Source organism: Zootoca vivipara, chromosome 13, assembly GCF_963506605.1.
Source record: "Zootoca vivipara chromosome 13, rZooViv1.1, whole genome shotgun sequence".
NCBI lineage: Eukaryota > Metazoa > Chordata > Lepidosauria > Squamata > Lacertidae > Zootoca > Zootoca vivipara.
The window spans coordinates 48,055,032-48,072,765 of NC_083288.1; the positions used below are offsets into that span (position 1 = coordinate 48,055,032).

The 17,734-nt window shown below is 45.8% G+C and overlaps 2 protein-coding genes across 2 annotated transcripts in view; one reads left to right on the top strand and one right to left on the bottom strand.

Annotated features, from left to right (window-relative positions):
* Positions 1–8,492, bottom strand: part of ACIN1 (apoptotic chromatin condensation inducer 1) — a 35,643-nt gene extending 27,151 nt beyond the window's left edge. Inside the window, exons 1-3 of the mRNA XM_035134784.2 lie at positions 8,132–8,492; positions 2,721–2,786; positions 2,204–2,315 (exon numbers count right to left, since the gene is read on the bottom strand). Coding sequence (XP_034990675.1) covers positions 2,204–2,315; positions 2,721–2,786; positions 8,132–8,269 — 316 coding nt within the window. The 5' untranslated portion in view covers positions 8,270–8,492. The remainder of the gene's footprint in view (positions 1–2,203; positions 2,316–2,720; positions 2,787–8,131) is intronic.
* A 155-nt stretch (positions 8,493–8,647) lies between these two features.
* On the top strand, positions 8,648–13,150 carry C13H14orf119 (chromosome 13 C14orf119 homolog). The gene is made up of 2 exons (XM_035134785.2): positions 8,648–8,846; positions 11,721–13,150. The coding sequence occupies exon 2, from the start codon at positions 11,722–11,724 to the stop codon at positions 12,067–12,069; it is 348 nt and encodes a 115-aa protein (XP_034990676.1). The 5' UTR covers positions 8,648–8,846; position 11,721; the 3' UTR covers positions 12,070–13,150.
* Positions 13,151–17,734: the final 4,584 nt, after the last annotated feature.

A 17,734-nucleotide genomic window follows, 5' to 3' on the forward strand; every position in this document is an offset into this window, starting at 1 on the left:
TAATTAATAACTCTCGTGGACTTTCCACAGTATTCAGAAACCTGATATAAAACTTCCATGCTATCTTGTCCATCAGAAAATGTGCAGAATACGAACGTGCAGAGTACGAACCCATAATTTACCAGAGAGTACCAGTTGTTTGGCCTCCGATTCATCAGAAACACTCCGCAAGAACAAGTTGTTTCTCCTGAAAAACGTTTTCCAACTCATCAACTTCATTTTAATATTCCCTTTGCTTTTTTACTTGGGGCTTTTTCACAAGGACCCATTAACTTGCCAGGTCATCAAAGTTTGTGTTCCGAGCTACATATTTAATTGTTTTCTATATGGAATTTATAACCTGCCTTTTGACAGACATCCATAAGAATGAAAACAGTGCAGTCAGCAGACAAAAGTACAGTGGTAGCTCTGGTTAAGAACTTGATTTGTTCTGGAGGTCTGTTCTTAACCTGAAACTGTTCTTAACCTGAGGCACCACTTTAGCTAATGGGGCTTCCTGCTGCGCGATTTCTGTTCTCATCCTGAGGTAAAGTTCTTAACCCAAGGTACTATTTCTGGGTTAGCAGAGTCTGTAACCTAAAACGTCTGTAACCTGAAGCGTCTGTAACCCGAGGTACCCCTGCAACAGCATCCTTTCCTCCACCTTTTGGCCCATCATTTCAATCCTCTTATCAGTTTTTCTTTCCACAGGCAAAATATTTCTCGATCTTTCAGTGTTCTTATCCAATTCCTTAATTTAGAACTTAACACATTTTTCTCACTTTTTTTGGTCACTCTTTGGAGTTAGAATTGCAGCCTTGTCAATACAGTGGTACCTCTACTTATGAATAACTCTACTTACGAATGTTTCTACTTACGAACGGAGCTCCCTCCGCCATCTTGGATGCGGTTTAGATAGGATTTTTTCTACTTACGAATTTTTAGATAGGGTTAGATAGACTTACAATTTTTTTCTCCCAATGCATTCCTATGGGATTCGACCTACCATTTTTTTCGACTTACGAATGTGCATTCGGAACACATTAAATTCGTAAGTAGAGGTACCACTGTACCGAAAAGAGCGCCTTCCTTAATACCAACTACTTCAGTCCCTACAATCCCTCCCAGGTGAGTTGCACCTGGATCCATCATTATTAACTTTCAGGAGGAACTTGAGAACCTTGCTTACCTAGGCGTTTGATGACTGAAAAACACTGTTCATGACAGTCACTGGCTGAGATAATGTTTTCAACTATTTTTAAAATGTGTTTTAAAATGTTTTTATTGCTGATGTGCTTGCTGCCCTGAGCTCCTTTGGGAGGGATGGGTGGCATATAAACTGAAGGAAGAGAGAAAAAGAGAGGGAGGGAGGGAGGGAGGGAGGGAGCACCTTACTTTCACAGTCATGCTTGGAGAGGGCCTTCTCAGTGGTTGTTCCCAGACTTTGGATCTCCCTCCCTAGAGAAGTTCGACAGGCTCCTTCCTTGCTGTCCTGCTGGCAGGTGAAGACTTTCTTCTTCCAACAGGCTTATGGGGATTTACTGCTTGTGTCGTGCTGTTTTCATTGCAATTATTGATATATTTTAAACAGATTTTTTTAAAGATTATATAGCTTTAATTCTATCAGTGTTTAAATGTATTTTAATGATTGCCTTTTCTATGATTTTAGTGGTTCTTGTTTTCATCTGTAAGCTGCCTTGAGTCCCGTCAGGTAAAAAGGCGGGGTATGAATAAATATATATATAAAGGAGGAGGAGACTTTTCTTTGTATGTTTCGAATTGCCAGAGCTCCATTAAATTTGCACCATTCTTCTTTTCCACCTAAAATGACCACAGACTCTTGTGTAATACAAATATTGTGGAAAATGCCACTAACTGGGAATGAACAAAACCAGTATTTTCAAAAGCGGCACAAGTTTCCGAATGCCACAGGAGCTCCAGGGTGGGCAATACGACTCGTCAGAACACAAACCTTTCCAAGACATCCATTCTGGTTTCATCCCAAACTTCCGCAGCAGGCAAAAAGATATGCTGGCTACAAATTAGACTTAAGAGTTCCCATTAGCCAGTTCTCCGTTCTGGCTCTTTGGTTACAGAATTAAAAGCCAACAACAGCAACACAAGAATGTGCCTTAATTCTTTGGTTCTGAAAGGCAGTCTGCCTCCCAAGTCTTACTGGGGTAGAGAATCAGGAGAGAGAGAGAACGGGCCTCATTATACTCACTCTCTGAATCCGCGGCTTCCCGAGCTTCCCGTTCCAAACGTTGCCTCAGCAACTCCTGCTGCTTTTCCAGGTACTGTTTGATGAAGCTGTTTTGACTCATCTCCTCGCCAATCTGACAGGACACAATAGAGAAACTGGGCCTTAAAAGAAGGGCAAGAGTTTCGACCCCAACCGTAGGCAGTTATGCATAGCTGCCAAGTTATCCCTTTTTTTAAGGGATTTTCCCTTATGCTGAATAGGCTTCCTCGCGAGAAAAGGGAAAACTTGGCAGCTATGAGTTATGGTGGATCTAGCAAATTAGAATGGGAAGTCACAGGCTCCAGGGAAGTTCTGGGAAGGAAGCCTAGGTGTAAAGCTGAGGAGCCCCTAAGTTCACGCTGCATTTGTGGGGACAGGAATGGAACTGGACACATACAATTATCGTGGGACTTTCGGGGCCTACGGCAGAGAGTCAAAGGGAAAGGGATGCTCCCCGCAGACAGTTTGGTGTAGCACAACTACACAGGACATCTCTCACCTGGGAATTGGGTTGGAAGGTGGTGTGAGGGGTTGAGTGCTTCTGGAGGTTTTCGAGCATCAGGGCCTGAAATGAAAAAAGGGAGATAGCAGGTCAGATAATCTCACACTGCCCAGAACTTTGGTGGCACCCAAAGCTGGCCCATGCCTCAAACATACTAATCACCATCTCTCTCTCTCTCTCTCTCTCTCTCAAAAAAAAAACCACCCTACCCCAAAGTCCATCAAGAACCATCTCCCATACACTAAACCATAAAGGACATAACTGGTTACACCAGTTTCCCAAGACATCCAATAATCAACCATCCAATCCATTCTCCGTTCCGTGAGTTAAACCCAGCATTCACCTGTCACTTCCTCAGTAAGGACTAACCTTTAACCCAACCCTGTATTTCCTAAACTCATCCCAACTCTCACTCAGCAACTTGACTCAAGAAATCCAAAACACCCTACCTACCCCAGCGCTTGTGACCTGTCCAAGGACAACTTCTCTTTCATACCCCCCAATAAGCCCAGGTCCTCCAAGTTCTAACACAACGGCACAAACTCAGGGTCACCTCCAAATCACTGCATGCCTTTCCACCAACACACATTGGTGAATCAAAAGTCATTACTTAATAACTTTGCACCACTTCTTTTGCGCCTCTTACTAAAATGTAATTAATCTCACTAGGATTTAGTACAATCCAGGTCATTCACAGATGTCAGCTTGATCAGAAATGGACACTTCAGTTCATCCCAAGCCAGAAACCACCCATGCCACCAGTCTGGAACTTAAGACTCAAGTTGACTCTTTTACACATCAAACCTTCATCAGATATCTTCAAAGGAAGCTCACGTGCGATTCTTGGTAAGATATTTAGCTACTAACTTGTCAACATCTCACTGGAAGAGCACATCAGTGCAGCACCAAACACGCACACCGTCCAAGTCATCTCTCATCACACAGAACCCTGCCAGATGCATCATAGACATTTCTGCAACAGCTAATCATTTGCAACACACTTCTTTACTTGCAAAAGACGATACAAAATTTTATCCTCTATCTGCACAACAATCCATTCAGGTAGGTCATAGAATCATAGAATCATAGAGTTGGAAGAGACCCATTTATTAAATCTGCCAGGACAATCAAAAGGCATCTCTCGCTTTCAAAACTCGCCGGGAATTGACCCCAGGCATTTTGCAGCCTCCCTCATAGAATCATAGAGTTGGAAGAGAGCACAAGGGCCATCCAGTCCAACCCCCTGCCAAGCAGGAAACACCATCAAAGCATTCTTGACATATGCCTGTCAAGCCTCTGCTTAAAGACCTCCAAAGAAGGAGACTCCACCACACTCCTTGGCAGCAAATTCCACTGCCGAACAGCTCTTACTGTCAGGAAGTTGTTCCTAATAACTGACTTTTAAAGAAGAAAAACCAAAGTCATGATGTGTTGAGGCTCATTTAAAATTCTGTGTGCTTTTCAGATAAATCCTGTTATCCTACAGCAACTAAGGCGGTCTTCCCCAACCCAGCGCCCCCCAGCTTTTTGGACCCCCATCTCCCATTCACCTTGGCCAGCATAACTGTGCTAACCGTGGTAGATGGGAGTTTTAGTCCAAAATCTCTGGAGCGACAAGAGTTGATCTAATGGTAACTAAACTTGATTTAAAGCCAGAGTGTAGCAATGACAACCCCTTCTGCGCACACAGAATGAGGTCTACTATAATAAGAATGTTGAAATCAGGTATCCGTGTCATTCAGTGATGAAAACAAGGACAAATTTCCACTCTTGCCTGAAACTCAGAACATCAAGTCCGACTAAAACAGTGGCAAGAAGTAGGGCTGGTGCATTGGTCAATTGTTAGTTGGCTCAATATTTGACCATGGTCAAATAGTCCATGAGTCTCTAAATGCCAATGTAAAGGTGTTTAGTTTTTAAAATTTCAGTACACTGTCATCTGTTACGCCTGCAAAACCCAATAGCAAAAAAGCAATGCTTCTTATAGTGAACACCTCCTATTAACTGCAGGCATCTTCAAACGGGCACAAGAAGTAATCGGCAACAAAAGCTAATGCCTAGTGAGTAGAGTGTGGAGACTTGGCAGGGGGTTGGACTACATGACCCTCAGGATCCCTTCCAACTCTACTATTGTATGATCTCATGACTAGGGCCAGGGAGATCTAGGTTGAAATCCCCTCTCAGCCATGAAGCTCATTAGGTGATGCTAGGCCTATTACATACCCTCAATTTAACCTACCTCACAGGGTTGTTGTGCAGATATAATGGCAGGATAACCATGTACACCACACTGAGTTCCTTGAGGGAAACGCACATCTAATAAAAATATATATTGTTCAACAAATGACAGCCATCTAATTTATGTTTTGAATTTCACATACAACCTGTTGGTCACTGTTTTAAGTATCTTTAAAGATACTTTCATTTGGTCAATTGACCAAATCTCTTGGGGGCCAAATGACTCTAGCCAGAAGAACAAAGCAACAGAAAACATGCAGAATACAGGAGGAAGCGAGTTCTTTACACAGATGGGGGGGATTTACAGTGCCAGCCAGAAATGTACTGACACTCGGAAAATGCAACGGCATTGTATCTAAGCACAAGTAATTCTCAAGTGAAGTTACTGATTCTGTAGCACAAGCCTTACCTAATTCAGCGCTGCCACCAATAGCTAATTTTTACAAAGAGAGTTACTGGGGCTCAGGCCCACCTGGCAGTCTCTCTATTTAATCCCAATGATGTGAGGCTGGTTGTAGTCACTGATGGAAGAGCGGCGCTTCTTTATGAGCACCTTGCAGGTTCCAAGGTGGACTCTCTCAGCACTTCCAACCCCGAATCCTAACAAGTTGCAGCTCAAATTAAGATCTGACTCCCGCCCAAACATAGTCTATTAATGCAGAAAGAATCACACATGTGCAATGAAGTGCAAATAGGATTCATGTAACACGTAACAGACTCACCATACACAGCCCCATGTTGTCTGTTACATTTCTGTCTTGCCCTTCCGTCAGGGAACTCATATGCCACCTGTTTTATCCTCACAACAACCCTGTGGGGTAGGTGAAGCTGAGATACTGACCCCCAATGTGTTTCACGGGTGCATGGCAATTAGAACCCAAGTCTCCCAGTTCTAGTACAACACAGTAACCTGTTACACCAATAGTCTTCAACCCTTCCGGACACTGCACCCACTTTTACCTCAAACCTGCATTTGAGGGCCCATTTCTTAAGCAAGAGACTCTTACTCTCCGGGTCATGGGTTTGAGCCCCATGTTGGGCAAAAGGGTTAGCCTATATGATCCTTGTGGTCCCTTCCAACTCTACAATTCTATGATTCTATGTGTTACATCACACTGCCGTACAGTGGAGGATATGGCTATGGTCTAGCTCAGGCACCCCCAAACTTGGCCCTCCAGATGTTTTGGGACTTCAACTCCCACGACCCCTAGCTAACAGGATCAGTGGTCAGAGATGGTGGGAATTGTAGTCCCAGAACATCTGGAGGGCCAAGTTTGGGGGTGCCTGGTCTAGTTCCACTGTCAAGAGGCGGTATGACTCAGGTAGGAAGAGTGCTGTTGTGCCCAGCTCTTGCCTGCAGGCTACCCTTGGGCATCTGCTGGAGAACAGGACACCAGACTAGCAAAAACAGGACATTAAATTAAATGGGCCTGTGCCCTGATCCAGCAGCTAGGTTCTTCGTATGCTTCTATAATCTAAATTTGCAGCTACACACCAAAGGCTTTGGTCAATTTACTTGGCACAAAGGTGCACTAAGCACAAATTTATTCACAAATTGGGAAATGGGCATAATACTACAACAGGGGTAGGCAACCTAAGGCCCATGGGCCGGATGCGGCCCAATCGCCTTCTCAATCCGGCCTGCAGATGGTCCAGGAATCAGCGTGTTTTTACATGAGTAGAATGGGTCATTTTATTTAAAATGCATCTCTGGTTATTTGTGGGGCCTGCCTGGTGTTTTTACATGAGTAGAATGTGTGCTTTTATTTAAAATGCATCTCTGGGTTATTGGTATTGGTATAATTTGATCATTCCCCCCCCCAAATATAGTCTGCCCCCCCACAAGGTCTGAGGGACAGGGCACCGGCTCACAGCTGAAAAAGGTTGCTGACTCCTGTACTACACTGTAAGCAGCCAGAAAAGCGCTGACACCGAGAGGACTGACAGCTACCCAAGAGATTCAACAGTGAAGCAGGAAAGTCCTGGGTTCAAATCTTACCTCTGCCATGAACTCAGCAGGTGTTACTATCATGATCACAGTATTTAAGTCAAGGAAGGGGGGAAGGATAACACCACACATGCACACACGTAAAGTCTGAGAACAGTTCCAATAACATTACATAAGAACGAGCAACATCCATTTATCCCATACATCCATTTGACCCCAAAGTCAGAGCATAACAAACTTTTGCCCAGGACAGGACACCACAACTTGTCTTCCTTTTCAATTGCTCACTCCCTGCCCCATGGCATCAAGAATGAAAGTCCACACAGGGCAAATGCCCAGGTTCCCAATCCCTCACTCTGGACTCCCTATACTTCTGATACATTCACAGATTCTGCTTCCATTTACCTTACTTATATTACATTCGAAACACAGCACTCCTTCGTACTGTTGTACGTGGGACAGATTAGAGAAATGCCTGTTTTCAGCGGGGTACAGTTCTGAAGTTGAAAGACTTGGAGCCGACCTTGTGCAAAGTTCTCAACGTGCTCAAGTGAGATACTCGCAAAACCCTCTGCACACTTTAAAATCTTGCAGAAACTTTACGTAAAATAAAAATGCAATGTGTCTTCAACTGGGAGAGCGCCAACACAGCAGCTCAGCTCTTGCAAAGCTCACCTGGCTCATCCTAACCGCCTATAACATTCGCTAGGGAAGCTCAATGAAGGAATAAAACACAGTGAATTAACCGGGGGGACCCCCCCCCCATAAAAAATAATTTTGCAAGGGAAAAGGGAATGGTTGTAATAGAACGGGTTATAAAACCTACCACTTTCCCTCCAACACTGGATCCCAATCCCGCTTTGATTTAGTAACAAGAGATCCAGCTTTCACGAGATCTACCCCCCTATTTTTTTAAAGGAGGACCTCCACTTCCTCCTCCTGCTGCGTGACCCCAAAGTGATGTCAGAAGTGGGGGCCCTCTCCCTTTGGTGGTGTGGGCAGCGTCCTCCCCCCCCACTTGTGCAACCGGTGGCTCCCCGCACAGACTCCCCCCGCCACTTGGTGGCAGTAGTGGGATACTGCCCCGCACATGCGTACTAACGATCTGCACCCCGGGGCCACGAGCCCCGTCGCTGAGGCCAAAAAACTGCCTGTCTGAGTCTGCGCATGCGCGGAGCGGCCCGGGCCCCAGGGCCCCATTCCGCCGGGCCCTTTTTCTCACCCCGCGGAGGCGCTTGATCAACGCGCTCTTCTGCCCGCTCTTCGCCAGGCCGCGCTGCTCCAGAGCCGCCTTCAGGTCGGCGACCCTCAACGCCTGGAGCGGCTTCCCGTCCAGAGTAACCTCCTCCCCGTCCGCCATCTTGTGTGGCGCCGCTGCCTGCCCTCCCCGGAGCTTCGGGGGCGTTCGGAAACTTCCGGAGGGGGCTTCGGCGCTCTAAGGCGACCTCCGACACTGCCTTCGACTTCACTCGAGAATCTCCGCCCGCGCTTCGTTCTCAGTCGTGCGTTTCCGGCCACTTCCGCTCAGCATCCAGAACCCCAAATCAGGGGAGGGAGGGAGGGCAAAGGGGGGACTTGCGCTGATGCTACCCTCGCCCGGCGATTCTTTCCGGGCTATTTCGGGTGTTTCCGGTTCTCCGGAGGAGCGCTCCAATCCGGAAGCAAGTTCCGGCAAGGTCCTCGGTAACTTCCGGAAATCGCCGGAACCCCCGGCAGTGTCGCGCGAAACCCCCTCGGCAATTTCCGCCGAGAGGAAGGCAATCGTTGTTCTTTCCTCCTCCCCGCGCAAATCATTGGACTGACGTTCGGGCATTTCCGGACGCGCTCGGCTCTTTCCGTCCCTCCTCCCGAGTCTCCTCCCCGAGGTGAAAAATGGAAGCGGCAACATTGGATGTCGGGACGGGAGGAGGGGCGTGTTGAGCAGGGAGAGGACTCAGGTGAGAACTCGGCGCCGGCTTTCCGGGGATCTTTCTTGGGAGCGTCACCCCCCCCACCCCCACATGTTATAGGAGGGGAGAGAATCGCGGAATTGCAATGGCAGCCCCTCCCGTTGTGGTATTTGCACGAATGGCTGGGTGGTGGTGGGGAGAGGGTTAGTGACCAAACTTGACCCTCACTTTGCACTGCCACCTTCTGAAATCTCGGGGCTATAGTTGCACTTAAATAAGAACTATACTTAGAGCTGATCTTTCTGAGACATTCCACGTTTTAGGGAGGTGGAGTGGGTGGATGATTGCGGCAGTCCTTTTCAGATCAAAAACTGACACCCGCCCTCCCTCCAGGAGCTAAGGGGTGGTTCAGATTATGCCCCCTGGTGTTAAAAAAAAAGAGCAAGCTATTTGCTGCAACATTTTTAATTACAGGTAGGTAGCCGTGTTGGTCTGACGTAGTCGAAACAAAATTAAAAAATTCCTTCAGTAGCACCTTAAAGACCAACTTCCTCAGTGTAAGCACACGAAAGCTCATACCAATAAAAACTTAGTTGGTCTTTAAGGTGCTACTGAAGGAATTTTTCTTTATTTTTAATTAGTTACGGGGATGTTTTCCGCCGGTGTATTCATAGGGTATTAGTGGATCCTAGTTTCATTGCTTAAAAAATGATAAGAATGTCATCCTGTGTTTGATCCGACTTTCAGGTTCTTCTCAGATCCTACAAGTTGCCTTGAGTTCCTTCAGGGAAAATGAATATATACAATAATATTCTCATTTTAAATCCTTAGCTGATAGAAGGTTTGAACCCAGGTTTCACGTGTAAACATCCTCATTCCCATGCACCATCAGGGCATTCCTTACTGGACACTCATATATTCAGCTTCCTCTCTCCATCTTCCAGAATTCTCTGTTGCAAATCTTCTCTTGTAAGGTCCCTGGTAGTTTGATGAAGCAGCCTTCATAACCTCCCCTGCTGCCAGCATACGGGACCCCAGGACATAATTCTCACTCCGCTCACTTTCAATTGGTCATTTGTGTTGTGCAATTCTTCATCTCCGGGATTCGGAGGGTCTTTTCCATCTCTTGTTTACTTCTGCTGCTCTTCATGAGAGCCTGCCACAGTTTTGCACAGCTCACTGTGGTGTTGCAGCCTTCTAGAGTGGTTGTTACATGCAGGCACCTGGAGCAGCACCATTTCCTGTAAGTTCCTATTGCACCATCAACACCCATTTGCCAATACTCTGCCTTCAAGGCATGCCTTGGTCCCCTCATTTGTATAGGCCAGGCATAGGCAACCTTGGCTCTCCAGATGTTTTGGAACTACAACTCCCATGATCCCTGACCACTGGCCCAGTTAGCTAGGGATCATGGGAGTTGTAGTTCCAAAGCATCTGGAGAGCCAAGGTTGCCTATGCCTGGTATAGGCTGTGTTGCTTTCATAGCCGTAGGTGGAGCACATGGAGTAAAATGCCAGGTTCAATCCATGGCACCTCCAGGGGACAAATTTTGGCAACTATTCCTGTGGAAGTGGAAATAATAGTTTTGGCTGGTATTCTGTGTCCATTCCTTTGATGGGAACCACATTTTGCTGTATTTCTAAAAGAGAAGAATGGATATCGAGTGAGGAGGAGGAGAGACTAGGATCAGAGAGAGGGAGAGTGAAATAGAGACACAGGTGATCAAAATGGGAGAGAAGGAAGATGGAGCTGAGAGGAAGGGGAAAAACCCAGATGCAATAGTGTAGTGGTGAATTTAAAAGGGCAGAGTCCCCTCGTGATAGTCACAAACTTGCCCCTTCTAAGATATTACAACCATCTCAGTTTCCTGTGAAGTTCCATTATATGTAACAGAACGTGCACAAAATTCTCTTGAAAATGTGCCCCGTAATGCTTAGATTTGGAGCGTACAGAACAACTGCATTGCAACGGGTTTGGTTTCAACTCAACACTTCAATGATTCCGTGGATTTCTGAAATGGTTTTCTTCCTGCACACTTTCTCCGGAGTGACCCTAGGAGCCAATCCTTGGTGGCTAAAAAGCTCCTCTTTCATACTGCTGGGGTGACTCTTAAGACGCTGGAGGCCGGGGCCCTGCTGCAGACATAGTAATGGGGTCTTTAACGCTCCACCCCACAGACCCTGAACCGCTACACCCATGTTGCAAGTTATCATTAAGGGGTACAGTACTTTGCTTGTCTGGAAACATCAAGGACTGACATTACTGGGCTTGGCAGAAGATATGCTATTTCCCACTCTTAATAATAATAATAATAATAATAATAATAATAATAATAAATTTTTATTTATACCCCGCCCTCCCCAGTCAAAAACCGGGCTCAGGGCGGCTCACACCAACAGAATTACAATAAAACATAAAAACAATTAATTAAAATACAGATTAAAATACAGTATTAAAATTTAAAGTGCAGCCTCATTTCAAGTAGTCCATAAGTCCAAGCCATGAGGGAGGAAAACACAGGGGTCAGGCTGAGTCTAACCCAAAGGCCAGGCAGAACAGCTCTGTCTTGCAGGCCCTGCGGAAAGATGACAAATCCCACAGGGCCCTGGTCTCCTGGGAGAGAGCGTTCCACCAAGTTGGGGCCAGTACTGAAAAGGCCCTGGCTCTAGTAGAGGCCAATCTAGTCATCTTATGACTCGGGATCACCAGAATATTGTTGTTTGTGGACCTTAAGGTCCTCCGCGGGGCATACCAGGAGAGGCGGTCCCGTAGGTACGAAGGTCCCAAGCCGCATAGTTTGAATCCCACCCTTCCCCAAAGCCCTGTTTCTCTCTCCCTGTCTCCTGAAGGCTCCTTCGCTTCTCCCGAGGCCACATAATTCCCTTGCCTGTGTTTCTTCACCGCTCTTCCCCTGCTCCGCAGGATGTCTGAACCGCTGCCCCTGTCGTACGTGACCGCACAAGAGATGCGCTGCCTCCTACACTGGCTGTCGGGCTGGGCCCCAGTGCAACGAGAGCAGTTCCTCCGCGACCTGGTGGACAAGGCCGTGCCTTGGAAGGTTCTCCCCCTGCTGGAAGGGCTGGCGGGGCTCAGCGTGGGACCCGGGAAGCCCCCCTCCATCTTTGAGTGCCAGATGAGGCTGTGGGATCAGTGGTTCCGCAGCTGGTCGGAGGCCGAGCGGAACGAATTCGTCAGGCAGCTGGAGGAGGCCGTGCCGGATCTGGCCTCCCGGTTTTACCAAGAGGTGGCGGCGACCGCTGGGCAGGCGTAACAGGGGCTGAGTAGTGCCTCCCCCCCCCACTCAAAAACATTATGCAGTGACTACTTTTACATTCCTCGTGGTTGTGCCAGGTTCCCCCCCCCCATTTTTTCTCAATCTTATGTGTGACTGTCAGCTGCAGGGAAACAGAATAAACGTATATACCAAATGCAAATGGTTGGTTATCCTGAAAGGAGTTGAGCCATCTGTATTTCTCTGTTTTTTTGATTGTCAGGGCCCCTTTCGTCTGTCACTAACCTCTCCCTTCCTGCAAACAGAAATGCAAGATTGCTTTATTATTATTATTCAATTTCTCAGTTGCTTTATCTTTCCCAGGGCAACCCAAAGTGACTTACAAACAAACAGGCAGTCCCACATACGGTCATACCTCGTGTTGCGTCCGCTTCATGTTGCGTCTTTTCGCATTACGTCCCGCGGCAACCCGGAAGAAGTACCGGAACAGGTTACTTCCTGGTTCCGCTGCTTACGCATGCGCAGAAGCGCTAAATCACGCTATGCACGTGCGCAGATGCAACACTTCTGGATGCGAATGCTTCGAGTTGCGGACATGCCTCCGAGATGGATTACGTCCGCAACTCGAGGTTCCACTGTACATACAGGTGAAACTCGGGAAATTAGAATATCGTCGAAAAGTGCATTTATTTCAGTAATGCAACTTATTATTATTTATTTTTCTTTTAATTTTTACAAAATGCTTTCTTTTGGAAATTTCACAGTAATAAAACAAATAGTTACAATAATACAAAAATAAACATCGCTGTTACATTTCATTACTTACATTCCATTTATAATTGACCCACCTAACGGCAAATAATTACAATTACAACAAATATAGGCTTGGCATATCTTGCTTTGCATGTCATGCATCTATCTCATATATTGGTTTCACCTTTTAAATTGTGTTACTGAAATAAATGCACTTTTCGACGATATTCTAATTTTCCGAGTTTCACCTGTACAATAAAACCAAGCAGGGGAATAAATGCATTAAAAAAAACATCCCACCCACAGGCTCCTTTGGTTTGAGTAGAAACCATATTTAGGAGAAAACTGAGATGAGAATATTTGGTAACTTTTTTATTTTTTATTTTTTGACACTTCCCATATAGGGCATTGATCTTCTGGGGGACGATCTTCTGTTTTTCCTGTACCACAAATGTCTAAATCAGCAGCAGCGAACCTTTTTGGGGCCAAGGATTACATTGACCTATCACTAAGTTTTAGGGGGAGGGGCATGGCAGTGCGGGTGTGGCCAAAAATGTAAAAATAAATGGGCATAACGGGAACTGCAGTTCTCAAATCCGCCTTCATCCTATGTTCTGCACTACAGTATTTTAAATGTTTTTCTCATTCATTATTGCATTCACTAGATATTTTTTTATGGACAACTGCATAGGAGATTATACAAAAAACCCAAAGGGAATTTTCTGGAGTCAATTCTTTTTTAAAAATAATAATAATTAAGAATATATATTTTTGAATTTAAAAATAGGGGAAATAGTGGGAAGCCTTGGGACACACATTTTAAAAAGCTTTTGATACCATGGCATTTCAGCAGGGAATCTTTTTTTTGGGGGGGGGGCAAATACTGTTGTTGTTTTTTAAAAAAATTGCAAATGTGGGGTTCTTGTAAGTCCCACAAAAATAATTTGAGTTGGTAGTTATGGTCTGTGGGAATTGGTTGGCCACCCTTGGTCTAAATAATATGGTCTATAATATCTGCCCTTTCTAAGCCAGTGAAGGGCATCTGTTGAAACGTTAAAGTAAATAAAACATTTCTATCTTTGTTAGCCCCCCTTAACATCAGGAAGGTCACCGTGATCAAATTTAATCCTGCCTGCCAAGAGCCCAGCTTTAGGTTGGCCGACCAGGACAAAGCCTGTTCTTGAAAGTTAGCTTTGCTGGCGGCTGACTTAAAAATAGGAATGCGTGCTGGAGAACAATCAAGCGTCTGTATCAATGGGATTAGCCGTTTGCAGGGAAGGGAGGCCCTGTTTGTGCAATCACAGGCAAGCTGTGCCTTATGACAGAGTTCCAGCAACCTCTTAGCAGCCATAGCTCGGGTAGTAAGCCCGTAATTAATACAAATACCTAACAGACTGGAATGCCTGTACTGTACTGTAATGTGTCTAGCTGTGCATATAACTCTTGCAATTATCGTTGAAATGGATTATGATGCCCTGCAAGTCCCAGGAGTGGTCTGAAGGTGTCTAGATTTGCTTCCATTCATAGGCTGGATGGGGGAGACACACACACACACACAGAGAGAGAGAGAGAGAGAGACCATTTGTAGCTCCCAGGTAGACTCGAGTTTCCTCATGGAAGAAAGGTGGAACAGGAACGTTAACAAATAAATGGATAGGTAGCCGTGTTGGTCTGAGTCGAAATAAAATAAAAAAAATCCTTCAGCAGCACCTTAAAGACCAACTAAGTTTTTATTTTGGTATGAGCTTTCGTGTGCATGCACACTTCATCAGATACACTGAAACAGAAGTAGCTAGAATATACATAAGGGTCTAGCTACTTCTGAATATACATAAGGGTCTAGCTACTTCTGTTTCAGTGTATCTGATTTTTTTTTATTATTATTACCTGCGCTGATGATAGTCATTGTTTGGATGGGGGCTCAGGGTCCTCTTCCACAATCTCAATCAGTGTCTTTTCTCCTGTGGATGTCTGGGCTTCGCTCCGGGCAACAGAGGGGTCTCCAAGCACTCAGGAAACTTACTTCCAGGTTAAAATAGTTTGTAACCCGAAAATACGTATCCTGAAGCGTTGGTAACCGGAGGTACCACTGTAATGAGCACTGTATCCTCCTTGGGAGTTGCTTTTCGCTGGTGAGGTAGTGGGATGCGTGGAGGAAATTCAAGCAACACCTACATTTTAGTTGTCTGGAACATGTGCCACGTGAAAAAAGCACGTTCTCTGTCGGTCCAGAACCTTGCAACAATCAGGTTCGTTGGGCGGTCCCGAGTCCTAGCATTAGGAAAAGGAGGGGAAAAAATATTATAATAAAATTTATTACCGTCCCAGACCAGACTCGCATACCATACTAAGCGAACATAAAACACAGTAGAATTAAGTTTGAATTAGCAATTGAATATGACAGCTATTAGAAATGTGGTTTAGGTCTTAGTCTCTAAAATATTACCTAGAGCAGGCATCCCCAAACTGCGGCCCTCCAGATGTTTTGGCCTACAGCTCCCATGATCCCTAGCTAAGAGGACCAGTGGTCAGGGATGATGGGAATTGTAGTCCAAAACATCTGGAGGGCTGAAGTTTGGGGGTGCCTGACCTAGAGTTTGCATCTGAGGCCCTAGTCTTTGTAATAGCACAGCTTGTTCCCTGAGTTTTATGGCAGCTGCGCAAAATTTGGCCACCCTTAGCATGATCTCTGGTTCCTTATCCTCTATGAGGGATTTTAAGCACTGAGTTCAGACTCACTTGGAATTTTCTGTATAACAGGGGTGATAAAGACCGAGCGTATATTTTCATAAAAACGACATCGTAGCAAGACATGAGAGACAGTTTCCACCTCTATCAGGCCGCAGGGGCAGACCCGTTCTGCATACGGTTTACCCAGATATATATGACAGATATATTGCTTGATATTATTTATTACATTTGTACAGTGGTACCTCGGTTTTCGAACACCTCCGTTTCGGAACTCGGACGCCCAAAACCCGGAAGTAAATGCCTCGGGTTTCGAATGCACCTTGGAAATCTGGAAATCGAACAGGAAATGAGGCTTCCGCCTTCAGTTTTCGGTTTTCGAACGTTTCGGAACTCGAACAGACTTCCGGAACGGATGAGGTTCAAAAACCGAGGTACTGCTGTATACAGCCCTTCATCCAAACATCCCAGGGTGGTTTGCAACAGAAAAATACAAAAGGAGAAAGTTTTTGGCATCGGTCTGTCTCACCTTTGGGGGTGAAGTCAAGCTGTTGGATAGTTGCAGCTCCTGCTGTTGGGACCGATGCAGGAGAGACATGTTTTGTTGCATCCGGGGCAGATGAAGGCATCCGGTTGTGCTGCTGCGGGTGTGCAACAGTGTTTCTTCTCTCTGCTCCTCCCAGCAAGTCATTCCTCCTCTGGTCACTGCTATGGATACAAGACCTGACGGATACAAGACCTGACCCAGGCATGGTGGTCCTTTGCAAGGGATTCCTACATTCTTGGGGATTCCTTGCATTCTGTGGACATCAGCAAGCCAGCGTAGAGATCGCTGAGACAGGAGTGCAAACATGCTGGGAATGTGGGCTTGGGAGAGCACACCTTCGTTAGAAATTCTACCCTGCCCTGTGATACCCCATGACGCAGCACAGGTGGAAGGTGTTGAGATATCAGGGTCCCCACTCACCACACACAGGAGGGAGGAGAACCCTGAATAATGGTGTGCAAGCCCCATATACTCTTGAAATTGCCCACCCTGTAGCCCAAGGACGCCCCCCCAAAAAAACACATCATACATACATCACAGAAGGAGGCGGTCTACAGCAGAAATCCTGCCTGCCAGGATACCTGATAATGGTCACTGATTGCATTACCCAGCCATTCTTTTGTGATAGTTAATCCTTTAGTTCCTGAATCCAGGTCACAGGCTCACCCTATTCATACACAAATACGCCCTTAAGACAAGATTTGCAAGCAAAAAGACAATGGGAAGGCTTTCTCCATTTGCCTCCCTTACTGCAGAGGAATATTTGAGGTCACTTTGAGAGTAAAAATTGCTTCAGGATTGCTCCTCCATACTATTTCAGACATGTGGTTCATATATTTAGATATGTGTGCATTTATGAATATTTATTCTATATTTGAGACCTCAGGATTCTTATAACAGTTTGTAAGTTGCCCATGACTCACTTCCATAAATCAAAAAATTCCTTCCAGTAGCACCTTAGACACCAACTAAGTTTGTCATTGGTATGAGCTTTCGTATGCATGCACACTTCTTCAGATACATAAATCCATAAATAAATAAAAATCCGTAAATCAGCGTGCTCAACATCTTGGTATTGGATGTTTGCATCATGTTCTCCCATACCCTTTTGGAGAGGCGAGCCATTGCCGTAGCTGACAAATGAGGTGCAAAATACATAATGTTGTTTAGTCGTTTAGTTGTGTCCGACTCTTCGTGACCCCATGGACCAGAGCACACCAGGCACTCCTGTCTTCCACTGCCTCCCGCAGTTTGGTCAAACTCATGTTGGTAGCTTCGAGAACACTGTCCAACCATCTCGTCCTCTGTCGTCCCCTTCTCCTTGTGCCCTCCATCTTTCCCAACATCAGGGTCTTTTCCAGGGAGTCTTCTCTTCTCATGAGGTGGCCAAAGTATTGGAGCCTCAGCTTCAGAATCTGTCCTTCCAGTGAGCACTCGGGGCTGATTTCCTTCAGAATGGATAGGTTTGATCTTCTTGCAGTCCATGGGACTCTCAAGAGTCTCCTCCAGCACCAAAATTCAAAAGCATCAATTCTTCGGCGATCAGCCTTCTTTATGGTCCAGCTCTCACTTCCATACATCACGACTGGGAAAACCATAGCTTAAACTATACGGACCTTTGTCGGCAAGGTGATGTCTCTGCTTTTTAAGATGTTGTCTAGGTTTGTCATTGCTTTTCTCCCAAGAAGCAGGCGTCTTTTAATTTCGTGACTGCTG